Genomic DNA, 21705 nt, shown 5'->3' with positions numbered 1-21705 from the left:
GTTAGTCAGATACAAATTCTCTCTCTCTCTCTCTCACTCTCTCTCTCTATATATATATATATATATATATATATATATATATATATATATAATGACTAGTGGAGAATTTCCGATTAGCTTCCGTCCCCGTGGGAGCGTCGTTGGGTTCGACGGGGGGAAGCTCCGATGCCAAAGTCAGTATAGAGTATGGAGGAATAAACTGAATTGACAAAGTAGGATTTTTAGGATTGTGAGAATGTGTACCTTGATAGCTTGAGATGCAAGCTATATATAGTCATGAAGTTGTAACCCTTAGTAACTAGAAAGTCTCCATTAATGCTTCATTAATGGCGGTTACTGGTTTCCTTTAAGTATGTCCATTAGCTCATTAATAGCTCATTAATTGCCTTTATTGAGGAATCGGCTCAGCTGTTCAGCTGGCGGATCGAAGGGTGATGGAGGATCTAACGTAGGTTTGACTACGGATCTCGTGTGGCGGAGTCTCGGTGATCCGCCCATCGGATGTCTTTGCTTGATACGCCATGGCCTTCTTAGACCGGTTGAATACGCGGTTGTTTGGGTAAATATCTCCTTTGATCCCTTGGATAATATCCCGATGTTATTAGAAGCCCCCCTAAAGTTCCTTTAAAGTCCTTTAGGGCTTTTGAGCTTCTTCGCGCGTCGTCATGATGATTCGCATTGATGGCCACTCTGTTCAATGCCATTCGTTGGGTGACATATGTCATAGGCGCGCTGCTCGAGGGAAGAGAAAACACCTTATTCCCTCTCCCTTTTCTCTTTCTACTTCATTTTGCGTCTTTCTCTTTCGTCTTCCTTTGAGCTTTTTATAGAGCTTTTTCCGGAGTTCAGAATCCTCAAAGCCTTTAACTCTCATGTAAGTGAATCCTTTCGCTCTGTTTTCTGAATGTTTAGGAGTTCTTCTTCTTTTGAGTCTACCTTCGAACTCTTTAATTTGACCACTTCCTCTGAAACTGTAATTAGCTGGACTACCTCTTCGGAAAATTCCGATTCTTCCGAAGGTATTCCCAGTTGCGACCTAGCCGAGTTGTGTAACTCGATGTGTAGTAACTATAGAACTCGTTTAAGTAGGACTCAGAACCTTCCCGTCGCCGTTTCTCGCATTGCTCCGGCAATAGATTCTAGGCAGTTTTCTAGGATGGAGGCTTCTTCTTCAGTCCCGTCTAGGAAAAAGGCACCACGTGCGGAGTCCACTCCGTCTCGTATGAGCAACGCGGATCTAGCGAATCTGGCGGATCGCTATCCATGGATTAAGAATTACGAGACTAAACTGGCGGCTGCTCATCAGTGACCCGCTTGTCCGCCAAGTGGATATTTGTCTGTGTATAGTTGTCATGTAGAAAGAGGGTTCCGGCTTCCTCTTCCTAAGATGATGGCGGACATCTTGGCATACTTTGGAATCACTGTCTGCCAGCTGCATCCAAATGGTTGGTTAGATCTAGCTCTGGATTGTTATTTAGCTTCAAACTTAGGGGTAGTATGTAACCCTCGTGTCTTTCAGTCTCTTCACAAATCGACGAAGCGAAAGGCCGAATCTTTCCTCACTTTCGCTAAATTCAAAACTTATTCGCCCTTCTGCGGTAAGATGTCAAATGTCCATCTTTGGGATGAAAGATTTTTCTTTGTAAAGATAAGAGAGGGCGAATCTCTAGGATTTCCGTCGGTTTGGAATGCCAAACATTTGCATATGGATGGAGACATGCGTATATTGACGGACAGTGACGAGGAAGTGGCGGATCTCCTGAAAAGTATCAAGGCGGATGCCTGGACATACGCTGATGCCTTGGACTTTATGATGAATGACATTCCCTTGATCCGCCGGGAAGGGGACAAGATCACTTACGTGAAGTTTACACAACTTGATGAAGGTAACTTTGTTTTTCCTTGAACCTTGATTATTTTATTGTTCCCTTGTCAGGGGTTTGTCTGAGGCCAGTCGCGCCCTTGTAGAGATACAAAAGAAACAGAAGGAGGAAGAGGCTAGAAAGAAGGGGCAGATTGCGAATCCCCGTAAGAGTTATGAGAAGCGTCCTGCTGGCGATATGGTTGATCCTCCTCTCCCAAAGAAGAAGAAATCTGTGTCTAGCAGTGGAGGGAAGCTACTAGCGGATGCCATAAGAGTCGAGAAACCAATGGCGAGGCTTGAAGAGGTGCGTCTATCTTATCATTTTCTCTTCTCTTACTTGGATCTTATTTTCTGTTTTTTAATGCTTGCATAGATGGTGAAGCCGGACTTAGGAGGTTACTGGTCCGCCAAATATGGTGACAAAGGATCTATAAGGAATGAATCCATCATCAATGATCTGGACGAAGCTCTTGGTCAACTAGGCGAGGTATGGGAGAGTCAAAATAAGATCCCGGGATCAGCCCATGTCCAGATGGGGAAAACAGAGCTTCTTACGGTAAGTTTCTTCTATCTCTATTTGCATTTTTGGATGAAAGAGTGATCTCCTTGAGGGAGAGTTTGTTGTTATTCTTTTGTTTGAATTGGCTTTTGCCTTGATAGGTATACACCCGCATGCGCGCCATGGAAGCGGATCTCCTTCAAAGAGTGGCGGACAAGGCAACCATAGAAAGGTTAGAGAAGGAGGTCGCTGTTGCCAACGCGAACGCTGCTTCTGTCGTTGCTCTTAATGAGAGTAAGGATGCTGAGATCCTTAGATTGAAGGAGAAGATAGATGCGGATGCTAAAGAGCATAAGGCTGCCTTACTCGACACAGAGATCCTGGCAGGGGAACGAGCTTACTATTATGGCGAGTGGATCATGGCGTATGTTCAACTTGCTCATCCCGAGATTGATTTTACAGATCCGGAGTGTACGAGAGTGTAAAGATCTCACGTCTGAAAAATGTTTTAACTCTATCTCTGACGGGGATCAATTTGTTTCCTATCTTTGAGGTAGATAGACCCGCCGTTGAGATTGTTCTCCTATCTTTGAGTGAGAAAGTAGGTTATGCCATGATAGCATTATCCTATGTGTGGGAATGCGTTTGTTGCCCCCCCTTCTTTTTTAATCTGGAATATTTATATTGCTACAAGAAAATACTTAAAAAAGAATTGATAGGACAAAAGTTTCTTTTTATTGAATGGCGATGTGCCTTATTATAGCAAGTGGGTCTTACATGTGAGCCTCATTAAAACCTTTAATAAGAAAAACCTCATGGGATAAAAACTTACTAAAGGAAAAAGAGTACTCAAGACCTTGATTACATTCTATTCTCTGGTGAAATATTTGCGGAGGTTTTGGATGTTCCACGTACGTGGCAGTGTGTTCCCCTCCATGTCTTGAAGTTTAAATGTGGCGGATCCAATCTTGGTGATTATTCTGTATGGACCTGTCCAGGTGATCCCCAGCTTTTCACAGAAAGTTTTGAACTCTCCACAATTGAATTGCGTCCCATTGTTAGTGATAATCGTGTGGGGAACCCCATACCTTCCAACGATATTATCCTTGACGAACTCCACCATTCGTTCGGTGTTGATAGAGGAGACAGCTTCGGCCTCTACCCATTTAGTAAAATGATCCACAACCACAACCACATACTTCCTCTGTCTTTTGGTAGGAGGAAAGGGACCAATGATATCAATTCCCCAAACTGCAAAGGGCCGACCTTCGATGATGGGCCTTTGATGGTGTTTAGCTGTGTGTGATTCGTTTGCATGCACCTGGCAATTATGACAAAACTCCACTAACTTTTGGGCATCAAGTTCCGTTGTGGGCCAATAAAATCCTACTAACCGGGACTTCTTTAAAATGGAGGCAGACGCCTCATGGGCTCCACATGTGCCTTCATGCAACTCTTTGAGGATCTGTTGTCCCTCTTCTGTCACGATGCATTTCAACCAGGGGTGGCCAAAAGACTTTCTGTATAACCAATCATTTATCACGGAGAAATAGGCGACCTTCCTTACCGTCCGTCGAGCTCTTCTTTGTCCTGGGATAGAGTTCCATCTATCAGGTACTGGCGAATTGGTGACCTCCAATCACTTTCGATGGATGCAAGTAAGGATGCCTCTTTTGAGGCGAATGCCGGGGCTATTTTGACCTCGAACGGGCACTGTAGATCCACCAAATGCTCCTTGCTTGAAGCCATTTTAGCTAGGTGATCAGCCTCGGTGTTTGATCCTCGGGGCAGATGGATCAGTTCCCACTTGGTTTCTTTGGCTTCGAGGTGGTTCAGCAATTTCTTAACCTCTTCGACATATTTGGCCAGAATGTCATCTTTCACCTCAAAATTTGATTACCTCTTCGACATAATTTCTTAACCTCTTCGACATATTTGACTTTTCAGTGAATTTGATTACCTGGTTGACCATTAATTTGGAATCACTATAGGTTACGATCCGTTCGGAAGTGATTTCCTTTAACAGGCGTAGTCCCAATATTAAGGCCTTGTACTCCGCTGCATTGTTGGTCGCGAGGAAGTCCAATTTTGATGCGTAATGCAATTTTATATATTGGGGGCCTCTGATCACGATGCCTATACCTGCGCCTTGCGCCGAAGAAGCCCTATCTATATACATCGTCCATTCTTCAACCTTAGATTTGGGGAGATTCATACCTTCTCCAGTGAATTTATTCACAAAGTCTGCCAAGACTTGACTTTTCAGGGCAGATCGACTTTCGTAACGAACATCAAATTCGCCTAAGCGATTCGCCCACTCTATCAATCTCCCCGAGGTTTCTGGCTTTTGCAATACTTTCCTCATGGGTATGCTTGTGCGGACTATGACAGTATGTGCTTGAAAGTAGGGCCTGAGACGTATTGAGGTGGTGACAACGGCCAGTGCCATTTTATTCAATTTGGAGTATCTGGTCTCGGCGTCTTTTAACACTTTACTCACATAATAGATTGGATACTGCTATCCATCCTCTTTTCTGATCATGACTGTGCAAACAGCTTTATCTGTAACTGAAACATACATGTAGAGATTCTCACCTTTCATGGGCCGACTCATCAGAGGTGGTTCCGTGAGAAACCGCTTGATCCCTTCGAAAGCTTGCTTACAGTCCTCATTCCACTCGAATGTCTTTGTTTTTTGATCACCTCATAAAAGGGTTAACACCTGCGGGCCGAACAGGAGATGAACCTGCCCAAGGCCACAATACGCCCATTCAGGCGTTGAACCTCTCTGATGTTCTGTGGTGTTTTCATATCCAGGACTGCTTTAACTTTATCCGGATTTGGGCTCACTCCTTTCTGGCTGATCATAAATCCCAAGAATTTTCCATATGTCGTCCCAAAGGTACATTTCTCTGGATTCAGTTTAATGTTGTGATGTCGGAGTACACCTAGGATCTCTCTTATATCATTTGCGTGCTTTTCTACAGTGGAACTTTTGATGATCATATCATCCACGTAGACAGAAAAGTTATTACCTTTGCTTTCTTCGAATATTTTGTTCATCATACGTTGATAGGTCGCTCCTGCATTTTTAAGCCCAAAGGGCATGACCTTGAAGCAATAGGTTGCTTGGTGCGTCATGAATGAAGTTTTGATTCTGTCGGAAGGCTCCATCGGGATCTGGTGATAACTCGACTTCACATCAGTGAAGGAATACATGGCGTGTCCCGCAGTCCCATCTACTAGAATATCAATACACGGTAGAGGGTAGTTGTCTTTGGGACAAGCTTTGTTAAGATCTGTGAAGTCAATACACATGCGGTATGATCCGCCTGCCTTTTTTACTAGCACACATTCGCCAGCCATTGTGTGTAAAGTACTTCTTCGATGGCGTCCGCCTTCTTAAGCTTAGCAATCTCCTCTTCTATTACTTTCTGTCTTTCAGGACCATGATTTCTCCGCTTTTGTGCTATTGGGACAGCGTCCTCGGCAAAATTGAGCTTATGAGTGATCACATCCGGATTAATCCCTGGTAGAATCTCATCCTTCCATGCAAAAACATCTTCTGACTCATGGAGAACCTTTGTAATAGCCTCCTTAATCTCACCTCTTAGCCCTTTAGCAATTCGTACCTGCTTTTCATCCGCCATAAGGTACATCTCTGTTTCACCCAGAGCCATTGTGACAAGTTCCTCTTCTTCGTCATCTTTAGACTGTGGGCGAATCATCAAGGATGCCGAATATGTCTCCTGAGCAAATTTTTGATTTCCTCTGACCATTACTCCTCCTTTGGCCGTGGGGATGTAAATGGTGATATGGCGGATGGAGATGAGAGCCGCTGCTTCGGAGATGAAAGGCCGACCCAGGATGATATTATAGGCCAATTGACCATCTATAATGGAGAACTCCAGATCTCCCTTCCAGATTTGATCTTCGTCTGCCAACTCGCAATCTAACGTTACCTATCCCTTCGTTTGGATTGTGTGCCCTGTTACTCCTAGGATGTCCACAATAGTGGTTTCCACTTGGACAGGATCGACCATAAGTTTGGCGAATGCTCCTCTTGTAATGACATTGCACGAACTTCCAGTGTCAATCATTACTCTTTTCATTTCCCATCCTTCTACCATCATGGTAATGACTAGAGCATCTACGTGAGGGGGAACCTCTGGGCCTACGTCCGCAAAAGGGCGATTGAGTGATGCCCTATCCAGATCGGTGGTCTTTGCCCTCTTCAGCACAAGTTAATATCCTGGTCCGCCTGCTATGACATTGATGGTCCCCTTTGCCTTCTTTTTCTGATCATCCCTTGATTTATCATTATCTCCTTTCTTGTTATCATTTTGGACGAACCTGTCTAGCTTTCCCCTTTCTATAAGCCTTTCTATCTCCCTGGCCAACTCCCAACACGCATCTGTATCATGACCATTCCTCATGTGGTACTTGCAATAATTTTTGGGATTTTTCCCCGTGTTGGTGTACTCCCCCCTTTTGGTTCGGGGTATGAAATGCTCCGTTTGTGCTGGCTGTTTTTTATCCACATCAGCACTTCGCTTTTGGAGGCGTTTAATGGTGTAAACGATGGTACGTATGCCGATTTGTTCTTAGAGCCTCTACGCCTGCCTCTGGATGACGAGTCAGGATGTTTGTCCTTCTCTTTATCCCGTCTACGAGATTCTTCCTTGTCCCTCTTGGGCGGAGATACTGACTCCCTGCGGATGTCATCCACCTCCATGAAATTCTTGCATCTTTCTATCAATTCTGCCATATCTCTGGGCTTCTTTCTGATCAGATCTTCCTGCAAGCTTTTACACGTGGTGTTTTTCACTAGAGCTTCCACCGCCATGGAGACATCCACATCAACAATTCGTATACACAATTTGTTGAAATTGTCTACATATTCTCGAAGGGGTTCATTTGCTTTCTGTTTCAATTCAAAAAGCTTCCGCGATTTGACCACTGGAGGGATGCACCCGGCGAATTTTGCACAAAACTCTCTACTAAACTGATCCCAACTGTCTATTGATCCAGGAGGTAAAGATTGGAACCAATCATAAGCGGTTCCGCCAAGCGTGGTGATAAACATCCGACATAATACCGCTTCACTGGCTCGGTTAAGGCTGAGCAACATGCGGTATTTCCTGACATGGGCTTCAGGGTTGTCCATGCCCGTATAGACTGGGATATTAGGAATTTTAAAATGCCTATCCGTTTCCTCAGCTTCGGTCCACGCTGTAAAGGGCGAATCCGATTGGCGAATGGATTATGTCTCATATTCTCTTCATTCTGGCGGCGCACTTCGTCTCTAATTAGATCCGCTATATTCCCGGGGTTCTCCCTGGAGCGTCCTCTACGTGGGGATCTACTCGGAGAAGATGAAGAACTGGAATTAGATGAAGGATCCGATGGCGAACCACTCCCATCACGTCCTCCTGGTGGAGCTTGACCATTAGCTCTTTGATTCGGAGGCGGGTGTTGCCTATCTTGACGAGGTTCCTCAACTGGTCGCTTACTATTCCTACGCTCTGGGCGCGGAGGAGATCTACCTCGTCAGGAAGCTCTATGCTTTAAGCGAGATGGAGATTTTGATCGTCCCCTGCCATTCGTCTTCCTGCGTTTTTTATGTCTCCGACCCTCTGGTCCGCCTTCTGGGGGATTAGACCTGGCGTTATTAAGAGCTCGAGACCCGCCAATGTTAATCCTTGGGTTGGTTGATCCCTCAGGAAAAGTTTGATCATTCCTCTGACTCCCCTCTGCTCCGTCAGAAAACAGTCGCCGATTCAATGGCAGGTCGCTGGCTGCCATGGAAGTAATCACCGTGGAATCTGCAAGTTGGGAGTGAAAAAACGAAGAATCACGAGCGTTTGGTCCTATGGTTACATTCTGCCATTGGGATGCCGCAGGAGTTGGTGTCGTACGTCGAAGTGGGGAATTATGTACGACCTTAAGCGGCTTTCCATCTCCGGGCCAAACTCCCTTCCTATGGATCCCGCACATATTTCAAGAAACGAGTCAGGTGACATATTTCCTTCACCATGCACCATAGGAGCTTCAGAATCAACGCAGCCAGCGTTTGTTAAGGGATTGGTTGATGGAGTTACCGATGGTGTTTCAATCCCTTTTGTGGGATCTGACCCTCCACTCGTCATGTCTTACAATGTGAACGAAACCCTTATTTGGTTAGGGTTCCACGTTCACCGCACCAATTGATGACTAGTGGAGAATTTCCGATTAGCTTCCGTCCCTGTGGGGGCGTCGTTGGGTTCGACGGGGGGAAGCTCTGATGCCAAAGTCAGTATAGAGTATGGAGGAATAAACTGAATTGACAAAGTAGGGTTTTTAGGATTGTGAGAATGTGTACCTTGATAGCTTGAGATGCAAGCTATATATAGTCATGAAGTTGTAACCCTTAGTAACTAGAAAGTCTCCATTAATGCTTCATTAATGGCGGTTACTGGTTTCCTTTAAGTATGTCCGTTAGCTCATTAATAGCTCATTAATTGCCTTTATTGAGGAATCGGCTCAGCTGTTCAGCTGGAGGATCGAAGGGTGATGGCGGATCTAACGTAGGTTTGACTACGAATCTCGTGTGGCGGAGTCTCGGTGATCCGCCCATCGGATGTCTTTGCTTGATACGCCATGGCCTTCTTAGACCGGTTGAATACGCAGTCGTTTGGGTAAATATCTCCTTTAATCCCTTGGATAATATCCCGATGTTATCAATATATATAAAGAATTGAACACTCTTATCATGTTACATTTTAAAAAAATCAATAATGTAACATGGTTAAATAATTTATTAGTCATCTCTTTTTTACCTAACACATTGTTTAGTCATCCTATTTTTAAACACACATTATAATGTCCATATATTTTGTCATTGTTAATCTTTTGGTCCTTCTGTTTGTTTTTTAGGATTTTTAACCATTATATTAGGCATAAATAGACAGACATAAAATAACGTATTAATATGGTCTTTTTTATCGCACTATAGCTATCCCAAACGCTAAGATATATTTGGTTAAAAATCTACAAAAAAAAAAAAAGTTCAAAGGGTTAAAGGTGACAAAAGATATATAATATGTTTCAAAATAAGAGGATTAAACAGTCTATTACGTAAAAAAGTGCAGAATAATAAATTATTTACTCATGTAATATTTAACTATTTTTTTTATTAAAAGAGTATGTATTAAAATTAATTATTAATTTTTTCATAAATTTTAATTTTACGAATTACATTACAAAAAATAATTAAGAAGTATTTGATTTAGGTAAAAACCATATGAAACCTCTAAAATTGTCAGTTTTGGTCGCTTTACTTCTTTGTACTTAAGAGCAACTCATTACTCACTTTAACCCTCCAAAAGTGACATAAGAGTCCCTTTATTTTTTTTCTTAGTTGGAAAAGATCTTGACCGATGGTCTTTCGATTGACTTCTTATATGCAATGTAGCGTTCTTCTGAAAGACACGTTACCGCAAAGTCAACTGAAAGGTAAGTGGTTCTCATGGATCAACATCTTCACGACTAAAAAAAATAAGACATGTTATATCATTTTTAGAGAGTTTGGATGGTTAATAAGTTGCCCTTTAAATTTGGAAGACAAAGTGACTAAAATGCACTATTTTAAAAGACTCTGAAATGGTTTAGGCTTTTATTTAATGTTTCATTTAATCGATAATGTAAATTAATTAATAATAGTGAATGATTTCTATAGTTAATTTTGTCTAAACTCAAACAAAAAATTATAACTAGTATAATATATACAAGCCTAAAAACTAATAAATTATTTACTTTATTTATATATAAAACGATGGGATAAATTCTAAAAAAAATTTCACGTGGTTTCATGTATTTCAAAAAAAACCTCTGAAAAGGGCTATGTTATACGTCGTTACCCGAAAAACGAATAATGGCTTAACACCATTAGTTTGGATGACATGGCAAGAGGTAAAACGGAAAAAACCAATTTTTTTTTTATTTTTTATTTTTCTCTCTCTCTCCCTTCTCTCTCCGCCTCCTCCTTCTTCTTCAAACTAACGGTGTAAAAGGCTTTTTTAACACAATTATCTAGTTAATGAATTGGAGAGTATCAGGTGATGAAAAACCTCAAACTTAAAAAATGAAACAGAAAATAATAAGTAATTTCTTGCTTCCTTTTTCTTTTTCCATTGAGAAAATGAATCAATCTCTAAATTTCATATACCCTATAATTCCCAAGCAGACCAGACCCTTTTACAAAGCTACTACTACCTTCTTTTCTCAACCTTTTACACATCAGAAAATGCTAAGATTAGAAAAATTTAATTAATCACATTATCTTCAGGAATGGACCATTTACACTTCCTACCAACAACATCACATTTCATTTTCACAACAAAACACCATTCAATTTTCACTTGCCAATCAAGAATCCGAGTCAGATGAACTTGGAGTGCATGAAGAAACACCAACGCGACTATTGCTATTGCAGGAACCCGACCAAATTATTGGCTGGATGCTGCCAACAACTTTAGATGAAGCCATTTTTGACTTGTGCTGCACATGGTAAACAACAAATGAGCTTTTTCAACCATTTCATTTCACTATAATCCAAGGCAACAAAAGAAAATACCTTCTCACAGAAAGCTCTGATCTCTTCCTCTGTTAAACCTTCATCTTCTCCAGCATTTTCATCCCAGCCGAGCGAACGTAAGAAGGCAGCCTCTTCCTCATCCAGGTTAGGAGTCACATCACGGCTTGAATCCTTCTCCTCGTTGCCAAATTTATGAAGGGCATGATAAGCATCGCCATTATCAACCGATTTGCCTCTTTTATCAACATCAGACAAATCAGATGATGAGGACACTCTTCCATGCTCAGAAACTGAAGCTGCAGTAACTTGTGAGACTGATTCACCAGACTTCTCTGAGGAGGATGCCAATGTAACTACCAACGTGGAGTTCGTAGAGGATGTCTTCTTCAGGTGGTTAAAAAAATCATTCCTACTCTGTGCATGAAATGTTGATCTCTTCTCTATACTTGGACGAAAAACAGATGGATAACGCTCAGCAGCAGCATGGTTTGTATTGTTGCCAATGCTCCTCACAGGAACAGACACGGCATTGGCTAATGGAGAGCTCCCACCAGGGCTATTTACTGTTTTGATTCCATTTGTAGGGCTCAAGCCATCTTTGGAAGCTGAAGAAACGCCATTTAGTTCTCTTATTGGTTTGAGAACCTGAAGCCTTCTCTCATTAGAAACTTTTGTACTGTCGGGTCTTGCAGGAGAATTGGTATGATTCAAAAGGTGGAGAGAATTTTGCTGCAGCACAATCTTTGGTTTTGATTTCTCTGAAGGACTGACTACCTACAAAATGAAAACATCGTTACATACAAGTATAAACCTACGCAAATCAGATATACGGCTCAAATTGATTACAGAATTAGCCATTTTAATTGGTTCTTTATGTTCCTTCTTTTTTCAACACATAATTGAAATTTAAAGAAAAATACCCAAAAATATCTTTCTGGATTGACAATACTAATTATCAAAATACTTTTCAAGTATGTATTTCTTCGTGTAGAGTCCAACTACACCCTCACATAACAAAGGATACGTCCTTTATGACTTCCAAAATTACTTTTCAGCAGTTATCATTCATAAAATATTTGGCTAAGTGAACAAAGAGTTTGTTTACAAGTAGACATGCAAAGTTGCAAACACATGAAATTAAATTTATTGTACTCTATATATTAATCAAAAGTCTTGGAACCAGAAAACAGATAATTAAATTATTTACAGTATCAGGTGAGTATAGTGATTAAGTTTTAGTGAAGAACTTGCTTCCACATACTGTACCTGTTTACATTCACATAGAAGTGGGCTTCGACCAACATATATCCACCCAATTAGATGAGTATTACCAACTTCAGATAAATAAGAGCTAGGGATATTCTATACAAGATCATCTCCCTCAAGTGAATATCTGATTGTAAATTGTGCACAAATAATGCCCCTTGATCTTAACAATAGCATCACAACAACAACAACAAAGCCTTAGTCCCGAAATGATTCGGGGTCGGCTAACATGAACCATTATATAAAACCGTGAAATCAAGTCGTGTCAGCGACACAAATTCGCTCCCTCCACTCCGTCCTATCCACTACCATATTTTCCTCAATTCCCAGTAAACTCATATCACTCTCGATCACCCTCGTCCTATCACTCTCGATCACCCTCCTCCAAATGATTCGGGGTCGGCTAACAATAGCATCACAACAATAGTATTTATTTTTTTTTTCAAAATTACTCATCTGACTTGCTTCATGAATAGAGAGAAGAGGGGTTGCTACTTGTAACAGATGTATACATTTACATGTACAGAAGCCCATATCGAGCTGGTAAAACTCCCAAAACTTCATCGTTTAATTTTCCTTTAATTTACATCAACTCACGATTCACACACATGAAACAAATATGCATGTGCACAAATCAAAATAGAAAATAAGAGCTATGTTGAATGTAATATTTGGCAACATAAGAGTATTCCAAGATAGAACTACATAACAGAATGCATAGGCACATTGTATTTCACTATGTATTATCTAATAAAATTAATTACAAACTGTTACAATATTAATTAGATATAGTTAGTAGCTAGCATTTAAGTAAGTAGTTGGGCAGTAAGTAGTTGGGTATTAATGGTTGTTTGTATATATATATATATACTTGTAATACCTTTAGACTTAATAAGAAAACACTTTCAAATAACCCTTGTGTGGTTACATGGTATCAGAGCCAAGCATTTTGGCTTAGGAAATTGTTTCTCTGAGTTTGAACGGTAAAGGTCGCTCCGGGTTGGAAGTCGTTTTTTCAAACACCTCCGTTCATCTCACCGCCCCCTCCATTGGATTTCTCTGCCGCCGATCTGTCGGGTCGCTCAACTCCGCCAACCAGAAAGGCCGCGCGTAGGCCTCACGCGCCGATCATAAGTCCGACGCGCGGCGGCTCCGATCGCCGCCGTCTTTCTTCTCCCGGCCTCGCCTCTGTATCTCCGGCCCGTCTGTGTGGTCAGTTTCTGATTTTGGTAACTCCGGTCAGTCTCCTTCTTTGTGGCTACCCCGGTTTGTGTTCGGTTTGTCCCATTTTTTCTGATCTGATTTTTTTCTGTTCAATTGAGGCTGCTATATTTGCTCTACTTTATCTTGGTCTTGTTAGAATTATTAGTAGTGCCTTTAGTGTTCTTTGATTTTTTGGTGGTAATTGTCATTTGCTTGGATTGACAATGAGTGAGGAAAGGGATAAGAAAGTCATGACTGAAATTACTGTTGGTACCACTCGAATTACGGACAGAAAATTGACTGGAGTTAAGGATTACACTCAGTGGAAACGTACTATTACTCGGTACATTAATAGTGTTGATTTGGGAGATCATTTGAGTAATAATCCTCCACCTAGAGATGATCAGGGAAGTAGGAAGAAATGGATGATGGTAGACTATAAACTGTTTAATTTGATTCAGAATACTTTGGACTCTACTATTGATGACATTGTGACTCATTGTGATACTGTCAAAGAAATGTGGGAATACTTAGAGTCTATGTATGCTAGTAAACAAGACTTGACTCATATTCATAACTTGTTGTCTTCATATTATCGTCCTCAGAGAAAGGGTCGCACCTTCTTTCAGTATTATAATGAATGTAAGCAGATTTGTGAGGAGAAGCGGACTCGATTTCCTATGACAGCCGATGTTAAGCAGATGCAAGAGGATGATGATCGTGTATTTGTTCTTGGATTTCTGGAGGGTCTTGGTCCTGAATTTGAAATAGCACGCAGCCAGATATTGACCAGTGGGACACTTCCCTCCTTTGCTGACCTCTATGGTCGACTTCTTCCTGTGTGTAAGGATATTGAAAAGACGTCTTATGTGATGTCTCAAGAGACAATGGCTCTGGTGAGCAATGCGACACATGGAGTTCAAAGTGGTCCTCAGAATTCCACTACTCACCGTATCTCTCAAAGTGGTCCTCAGGTATGCCATCATTGCGGTAAAGGACATATTAAGAAGAACTGTTGGAAGCTACATGGTCGGCCGCAGAAAAGTAACAATCGGAAGTTTGCTCACATTGCTGCTGGTGATGGTATCCTACCATCCCCTCAATCTTCGTGTTCTACTCCTACTGTCACTATCTCTGTTGATGAATATGCTCGACTTCAGCAACTGTCTCTTGATCATGGTGCCTCCCAGTCCGCTACTACTGCTTTGGCTAATACAGGTAATCGGGCTGCTTGTCTCTCCACCTCATCCCGTAGTTGGGTTATTGATTCTGGTGCTACCGATCACATGACTGGTAACACAGGTATTCTTTCTTCTTTTGATTCTAATACCAATCTGCCATCTGTTACTTTAGCTAATGGAGCCACCGCTCCTGTAAATGGTCATGGAACTGCTCATCCTACCTCCAAAATCTCTTTATCCTCTGTTTTATGTCTTTCTCAATTTCCTTTTAATCTGTTATCTGTTAGTCAACTCACCAAAGCCCTTAATTGTTGTGTTGTTTTCTTCCCAAATTATTGCCTTTTTCAGGATCTTGGGACGAAACAGAATATTGGTAGAGGGAAACTGGTGAATGGGTTGTATGTTCTTGACTCCACTGAAGCGGTGCTAAGACCAATTGCCTGTACAAGCTCCTCTCTGTTGCAGCTTCATTGTCAGTTTGGTCATCCATCTCTTCCAGTCTTGCAGAAAATGTGTCCGAGTCTTCCAAGGAACTCTATTTTGGAGTGTGAAGCATGTCAGTTTGCTAAGCACCATCGAGTCCCATATTCTCCTCGAATAAATAAACGTGTTGAGTCTGTCTTTGATTTAGTTCACACTGATGTGTGGGGTCCTTGTCCTATTGTTTCTAAACTTGGTTATCGTTATTTTGTGACTTTTGTGGATGATTTTTCTCGAGTTACATGGCTTTATCATTTGAAGCACCGTTCAGATTTATTTACTGTTTTTTGTGCTTTTCATGCTGAGATTAAAACTCAATTTAATAAAAATATTTGTATTTTGCGAAGTGACAATGCCAAAGAATACTTATCCAGTACTTTTCAATCATACCTTCTACAACATGGTATTATTCATCAAACGTCATGTGTTGTTACACCACAACAGAATGGTGTAGCTGAAAGGAAGAATCGCCATTTACTTGAAGTCACTCGGGCGATCATGTTCCAAATGCAAGTCCCGAAAGTGTTTTGGGCAGATGCTGTTTCCACTACCTGTTACCTCATCAATCGTATGCCGTCCGCTGTTCTTCAGGGTCAGATTCCATTTCCTTCTCAATCTTTATTTTCTCTTGCCCCTCGTATTTTTGGGTGTACTTGTTTTGTACACGATATTCGTCCTCAAGTCTCCAAACTTGACCCCAAATCTCTCAAGTGTGTCTTTTTGGGATATTCTCGAAGTCAAAAAGGGTACCGTTGTTACTCTCCATCCTTGGGGCGCTATCTTGTGTCGGCCGATGTCACGTTCTTTGAGAATACGTCTTTCTTCCGTCCATCTTCCCCTTCACCCTCTTTTCCTGCTGATACATCTGATGATGATTTTTTGATCTATACTGTAAGTGAACAGGTTGTCCCTCGTCCTCCTATTCGTCACGTTTATTCTAGGCGTGTGCAGCCTGCGGTTACGACACCTGCTCCAGGACCAGTCACTAATGATACCTCATCTGTTTCGGCTCCAGATCCTACACCTTCCTCTGAACCAAGTCTTGATCTCCTTATTGCTCTTCGGAAAGGTACAAGGTCTTGCACTTACCCTATCTCCTCCTTTGTTTCTTATGATGCCTTATCACCCCATTCCAAGTGTTTTGTAGCTACCTTAGATTCCATTGCAGTTCCAAAATCCATTTCAGAGGCTATGAATCATCCTGATTGGCTAGAGGCAATGAAAGAAGAACTGAAGGCACTCGAACAAAATCACACTTGGGACATTGTGGACTTACCAAAAGATCGGAAGAAAATTGGTGCTCGGTGGATTTGGACTGTTAAGATGAATCCTGATGGTACTGTTGCTCGAGTGAAGGCTCGCCTGGTTCCTAAAGGCTATGCTCAGACTTATGGTCTTGATTATTTCGATACTTTCTCTCCTGTTGCTAAACTTACTTCTGTCCGTCTGTTCATTTCTTTAACTGCCACTTACAATTGGGAGCTTCATCAACTGGACGTTAAAAATGCTTTCTTGCACGGTGACCTGAATGAAGAGGTTTATATGGAGCAACCTCCTGGCTTTGTTGCTCAGGGGGAGTCTGGAAAGGTGTGCAGATTAAGAAAGTCTCTGTATGGTTTGAAGCAATCTCCTCGTGCATGGTTTGGTAAATTCAGTGCCGCAATAATGGAATTCGGCTTACACAGAAGTGCATATGATCCCTCTGTTTTCTACTTCAGTTCTAGCTCTGGATGCATTCTTCTGGTTGTGTATGTTGATGATATCATAATTACAGGAAATGCTGTTGATCGGATTAAGGAGTTGAAGAAGTTCCTTGGTACTTGCTTCCAGACAAAGGATCTTGGTCCTTTGAAATACTTCTTGGGAATAGAGGTATCTCGCAGTAGGAAAGGAATTTGTTTAAATCAGAGAAAATACTGTTTAGATATGTTGGAAGATGCAGGTCTAATTGAGGGAAAGACTTGTGATGCTCCGATGGTGCCCAATGTGAAGTTGAAGTCTGATGATGGTGACTTACTCAAAGAACCTGAGAAATACAGAAGAATTGTGGGCAAACTGAATTATCTCACAATTACTCGTCCTGACATCTCATTTCCTGTGAGTGTGGTAAGTCAATTCATGTCTTCACCTAGGACAACGCATTGGGATGCTGTTACTCACATCCTGAGATATCTAAAGGGAGCTCCTGGACGAGGCTTGTTATATCAAAATCATGGACATCACATCGCAGAAGGCTTCACTAATGCAGACTATGCTGGAGATTTGTCAGACAGACGCTCTACTACTGGGTACTGTGTATTTGTTGGGGGAAATCTAGTTTCATGGAAGAGTAAGAAGCAAAGTGTAGTTTCTAGATCCAGTGCAGAATCTGAATACCGAGCTATGGCACAGGCTACGTGTGAACTTGTGTGGTTACGTCGTCTACTTGGCGAAATTGGGTTTGACCAGATAAAACCGATGAAGTTATATTGTGATAATAAAGCAGCTATCTATATTGCAAAGAACTATGTGTTTAATGAAAGAACAAAGCATATAGAAGTTGACTGTCATTTTACTCGAGAGAAGTTGGAGGATGGTACAATCACAACTCCACATGTCAGAACCGGAAGTCAATTAGCAGATGTGTTCACCAAGGCTTTACCAGGAACTCGAGTCAATTATATTTGTAACAAGCTGGGCATGATAAATATCTATGCTCCAGCTTGAGGGGGAGTGTTACAATATTAATTAGATATAGTTAGTAGCTAGCATTTAAGTAAGTAGTTGGGAAGTAAGTAGTTGGGTATTAATGGTTGTTTGTATATATATATATATATATACTTGTAATACCTTTAGACTTAATAAGAAAACACTTTCAAATAACCCTTGTGTGGTTACAATGAAATTGATAACTATAGTTGTAATATTCCTTTCCTCTGATTCAGAAATATAGAATGTTCTGGTGGCAGTTAAGCTTCATACTCCAGTTAAATGGGTTTTTTTGTCTGATGAATTGGGCTACTTTTAACTTCTTTATTGAACAAAGAATGAGTTCATAGGACAAGAAAATATTTATAAAGGGCTCAAATATCACAGCTCCCCCAGACAGCCTGGCTAATACACACTGTTGTCTGATCAATTTTCATGAAAGACAGCCAAAGTAGCAAATATTATATAAGAGCCTCACGTGTTCATCACATTAACAATCACTTCTACTCAAATCACTTATATAGATTCTCGTGTTAACATAACCAGATACACACTACTAATCTTCAGGATGGTTTTATTAGACTTAATAAGCAATATGCAAATGATGGCAAAAAATGTCAGCTTAGATTTTCTTTTAAAAATAACATTCCTCAATAATAGTTCAAAACTCTATGCATCAGTGATTAGCCAAGAGAAGTCCATCTAAAACAGAAAATATAAATCCTGCAGTAAGTCTTGCCAATCACTAAGATTAGGTACTGATTACTGCAAATCTACACATTCATTAACGAATTTACGCAAAAAAAAAAAAGTAGCAACAAGTCTTACAAGTGCTTTTGGTGTTGGAGTCATGGGGATCAATTTTGCCTGCCTAATAGCCAGTTCTTCAAACCTCTGTATCCCAGCAGTTGACTGCAATAGGAAATAGAAAGAGATATCAACTTCTGTTCCTGATTTTCAATCTAATGAATTGCTAAATGTTTTAGGCGGAACATCGATGTCACCTGTGGAGGAGTGCGAGCACGAGAAGGGCCTTGTGCTAATGCTTCAGCCATATTGAGTCCTGTCATGATGTTTGGCAATGGTGTAGCTGAGGCTGGAGGAACAGGTTGCTGAGGTGATGGAACTTCAGCGGTACTACTTCCTGTAACAGCTGGCACCTCTATTACAGGCAATTTCCGGTTGTCACTGTCAACGATATCTGAATTTCCAGTATGAATGCCTGTACTTAATACTGGAGAAGATACCCTTACTATGCTGCCTTGTTTTTCCTCAGTTCCAAGAGAGGGGAAGTCCTGCTCAAACGCAGTACTATGTGCAGTACCAATACCAGCAACCCTAAAGGGTAGACCATTGCCATCGCTATTGCTTTGTCTATTTTTATTGACATTAGTCAAGTTCCCAGTTACTTTCTTGGACCACGTGTCATCTTGCTTTCCTGCATTCACAGACTGTGAACGTTGCAACTTATCTTTGTCAAATTTACTCAGCAGATGAGAATGCTCATGGTGCCTATAGTTACTTGGGACCAACTTTTCTTTATCAAGGTAGTCATTCACATCGTCCCAATCCCTATCACGTTGACTTCTACTAAAACTACTGGAAGCACGCAAATTTGCAGAACCATTGCTACTAGAACTCCGGCGAAAAAAGACAGAAGTGGTTCTCTCCAAAACTGATAAGCGGTCACTACCATTAAGAGATGATCTGTACTGTGCTTTCTTTGCTAAAGCATGATCATCTACAGCAAAAAAGAAGAAAATAAATCACACATAGTTTTATCTGGTAATTTGAGGACCTGTTTCCTGTTGTTTTATTTTGGATTTTTCACAATTTGAAATTTAATTCAATTAAAATTGCTTATTTTAGTTACTTTTAGAAAAACAGATAGCAAAAATAGCAGAAACCGTGAAATGTGGATTTGCCCTATTTCTTAAGCTAATTTTTCTAGTTCTAATTAAACAAAACAGAAATGAATCCAGTAATAGATTTGATAGCAAAGACTCCTTACGCAATACTAGTTTTGGTGCTGAAAACAGAACAAAACTACTAGAAGAATCATTAAATAATCTAAAATGTTTCTACTAAGTTGGATTAGATAATTCAAATAAAGAGCTTCTTCGAAAACAAGGGAACAGAGAGCAAATTCCAACAAAATAAAGAGATGTGGAAAAAGAGGGAAAAAGGTCTGCTATGGCTTAAAAATGGCCACAGAATGAAATTGCAGAAATCAAGACCCACATATTCTCTCAAAAAGCAAGCTAGCCCCCGGTTGCCTCTTTCCCCTTTTCATAATAATAAGGTAAATCACTAGGAGACACTAGCTATATCTATTCATCTGAAATGACTTCTAGATCAAAGATGCTGGCAAACAGAAACATATGTAAAAAAGTATGACTACACAAGACGAGTTTTTAAGGTTTCATTTATTATTTGTACTCCTACAATCTCTCAACAATGGAAAACAACAAAAGTGTCAATTCGACCATTATTACCTGAATGCAATAACGCTGATGCAGATAGGTGGCTTGCATTGCCACCGCTTTTCAACCATTGTGGCACTAGTTCGGGCTCACTTTTATCCATTAATGTAATTGAACATGATCAGATGAAAGAATCCAAAGAAAACCCTATTTTCTGTTTGTATTAAGCTCCTCAAATACCCACAAGAAGTGTTTCTTCAAAAAAAAAAATCCAATAATATCAATTCAATTCCCTTCACAATCAGACTCACAAACCGAGAGGCCGAAACCAAAATCTCTCAAAAAAATTATATGTATCTCCAAATTCACACGAACTCTCACTTGATGATTTTGATCATCATCATCACAAGAAAAAGAAAATCTATACCTAATTCCTTGAAATAGCCCTCCCTATACACTGCAATTAGAGATTCGTATGCTTCTTTCTGAACTATGTACTTTTCAGTGAGTAAACACTCTTCGAGTGAAAAACAACTTTCACCAGTCAAAATCAACCAACCAATCAAATATAATTATAACATACGCTGAAGCAAGTATCACCACAACATTTTCTGAAACCTATTTGTCATACAAAGAAATTTGTGGTTTTCTTTTTCCTCAAGAAAATCGGAAAAAGGCGGTCTAAACCAAAGAAAAGCAAAACGAATCAACTATGGAAAACCTCAGGCCCATACCGGTAAAAACCCACCAACCTCAAAAGTCTATAGTTGTCGGCCTACAAAACTCGACCTAAAAACCTAAGTTCTTTTCCTACTCAGAAGAATGTAAAAGGCGATAGAAATTATCTGATCATCAACAGAGTTATCAATCAACTAAACCACAATCTCTGGAATCAACCAAAAATTGAAGACAAAAGTCAATATTGATCCTCCACCAGCGGTTTAATCAAACGCCTAAACAGAGGCGATTCAGCGAATCAATAAGAAAGGGAAACCAAACAGAAGTTTAATCAGTAGAGACATAAAGAGAGATTGCCTGTGAAGAGTAGGCGAAGAGATAAACAGTCTTTGCAATTGGACCGAGGAAAGAAGAGAAGGAAGGAGATTAGGGAGGAAGTGTTTTGTGTGTGAGAAAACTGAATATGATTTTCCTGAGGATTAAATATGTATTTATTGTTTAATTAATTGATAAAAATAATAATATTTGTATCTGCCTTTTATTCGTTGAAAATTTCTTGTCTTTATCGACCTTTAAAATCTCCGCCTACAATTCATACTCGAGACTCAACCGCCACCAGCAGCCAAATGCCGTACCTTTGTCGGGTCATCTTTGTGATGGGTCGGCCAGGTTTTTCTTATCTTTTGCACCCGGTTCCTCCGACTGCTGGAACCACGGTGAGAGGGGTAGTTTCGGTCTTCTATCTCCATAAATTTTAAAGGTATACAATATTAAATTAGTAATTTGATTAAATTTTGATTGAATATTTAATAAATATAGGACCGGCTCTAGGAGCAGATCGCATAGAT

General features: G+C 40.6%; 1 protein-coding gene across 1 annotated transcript; it reads right to left on the bottom strand.

Moving 5' to 3' along the window:
* Window positions 1-10501: 10501 nt before the first annotated feature.
* LOC136225861 (uncharacterized) lies at window positions 10502-21326 on the bottom strand. Its single transcript, XM_066013998.1, has 5 exons — window positions 20252-21326; window positions 18761-19497; window positions 18585-18668; window positions 10978-11712; window positions 10502-10901 (listed from the first exon to the last, which is right to left on the bottom strand). Exons 1-5 carry the CDS (start codon window positions 20340-20342, stop codon window positions 10770-10772), a joined length of 1779 nt encoding a protein of 592 aa, XP_065870070.1. The 5' UTR covers window positions 20343-21326; the 3' UTR covers window positions 10502-10769.
* Window positions 21327-21705: the final 379 nt, after the last annotated feature.

The sequence above is a fragment of the Euphorbia lathyris genome, chromosome 4, assembly GCF_963576675.1.
Source record: "Euphorbia lathyris chromosome 4, ddEupLath1.1, whole genome shotgun sequence".
NCBI lineage: Eukaryota > Viridiplantae > Streptophyta > Magnoliopsida > Malpighiales > Euphorbiaceae > Euphorbia > Euphorbia lathyris.
Note: the sequence above shows the minus strand (reverse complement) of the source record. Positions and strands in the feature narration are given on the sequence as shown.

Coding starts and splice junctions, on each gene's coding strand:
- LOC136225861 (XM_066013998.1), bottom strand. CDS start 20,342: ATGGATAAAAGTGAGCCCGAACTAGTGCCACAATGGTTGAAAAGCGGT. Junction 19,498..20,251: donor ATCAGCGTTATTGCATTCAG/GTAATAATGGTC, acceptor TTTTTGCTGTAG/ATGATCATGCTTTAGCAAAG. Junction 11,713..18,584: donor CTCCAACACCAAAAGCACTT/GTAAGACTTGTT, acceptor TTCATTTTGTAG/GTAGTCAGTCCTTCAGAGAA.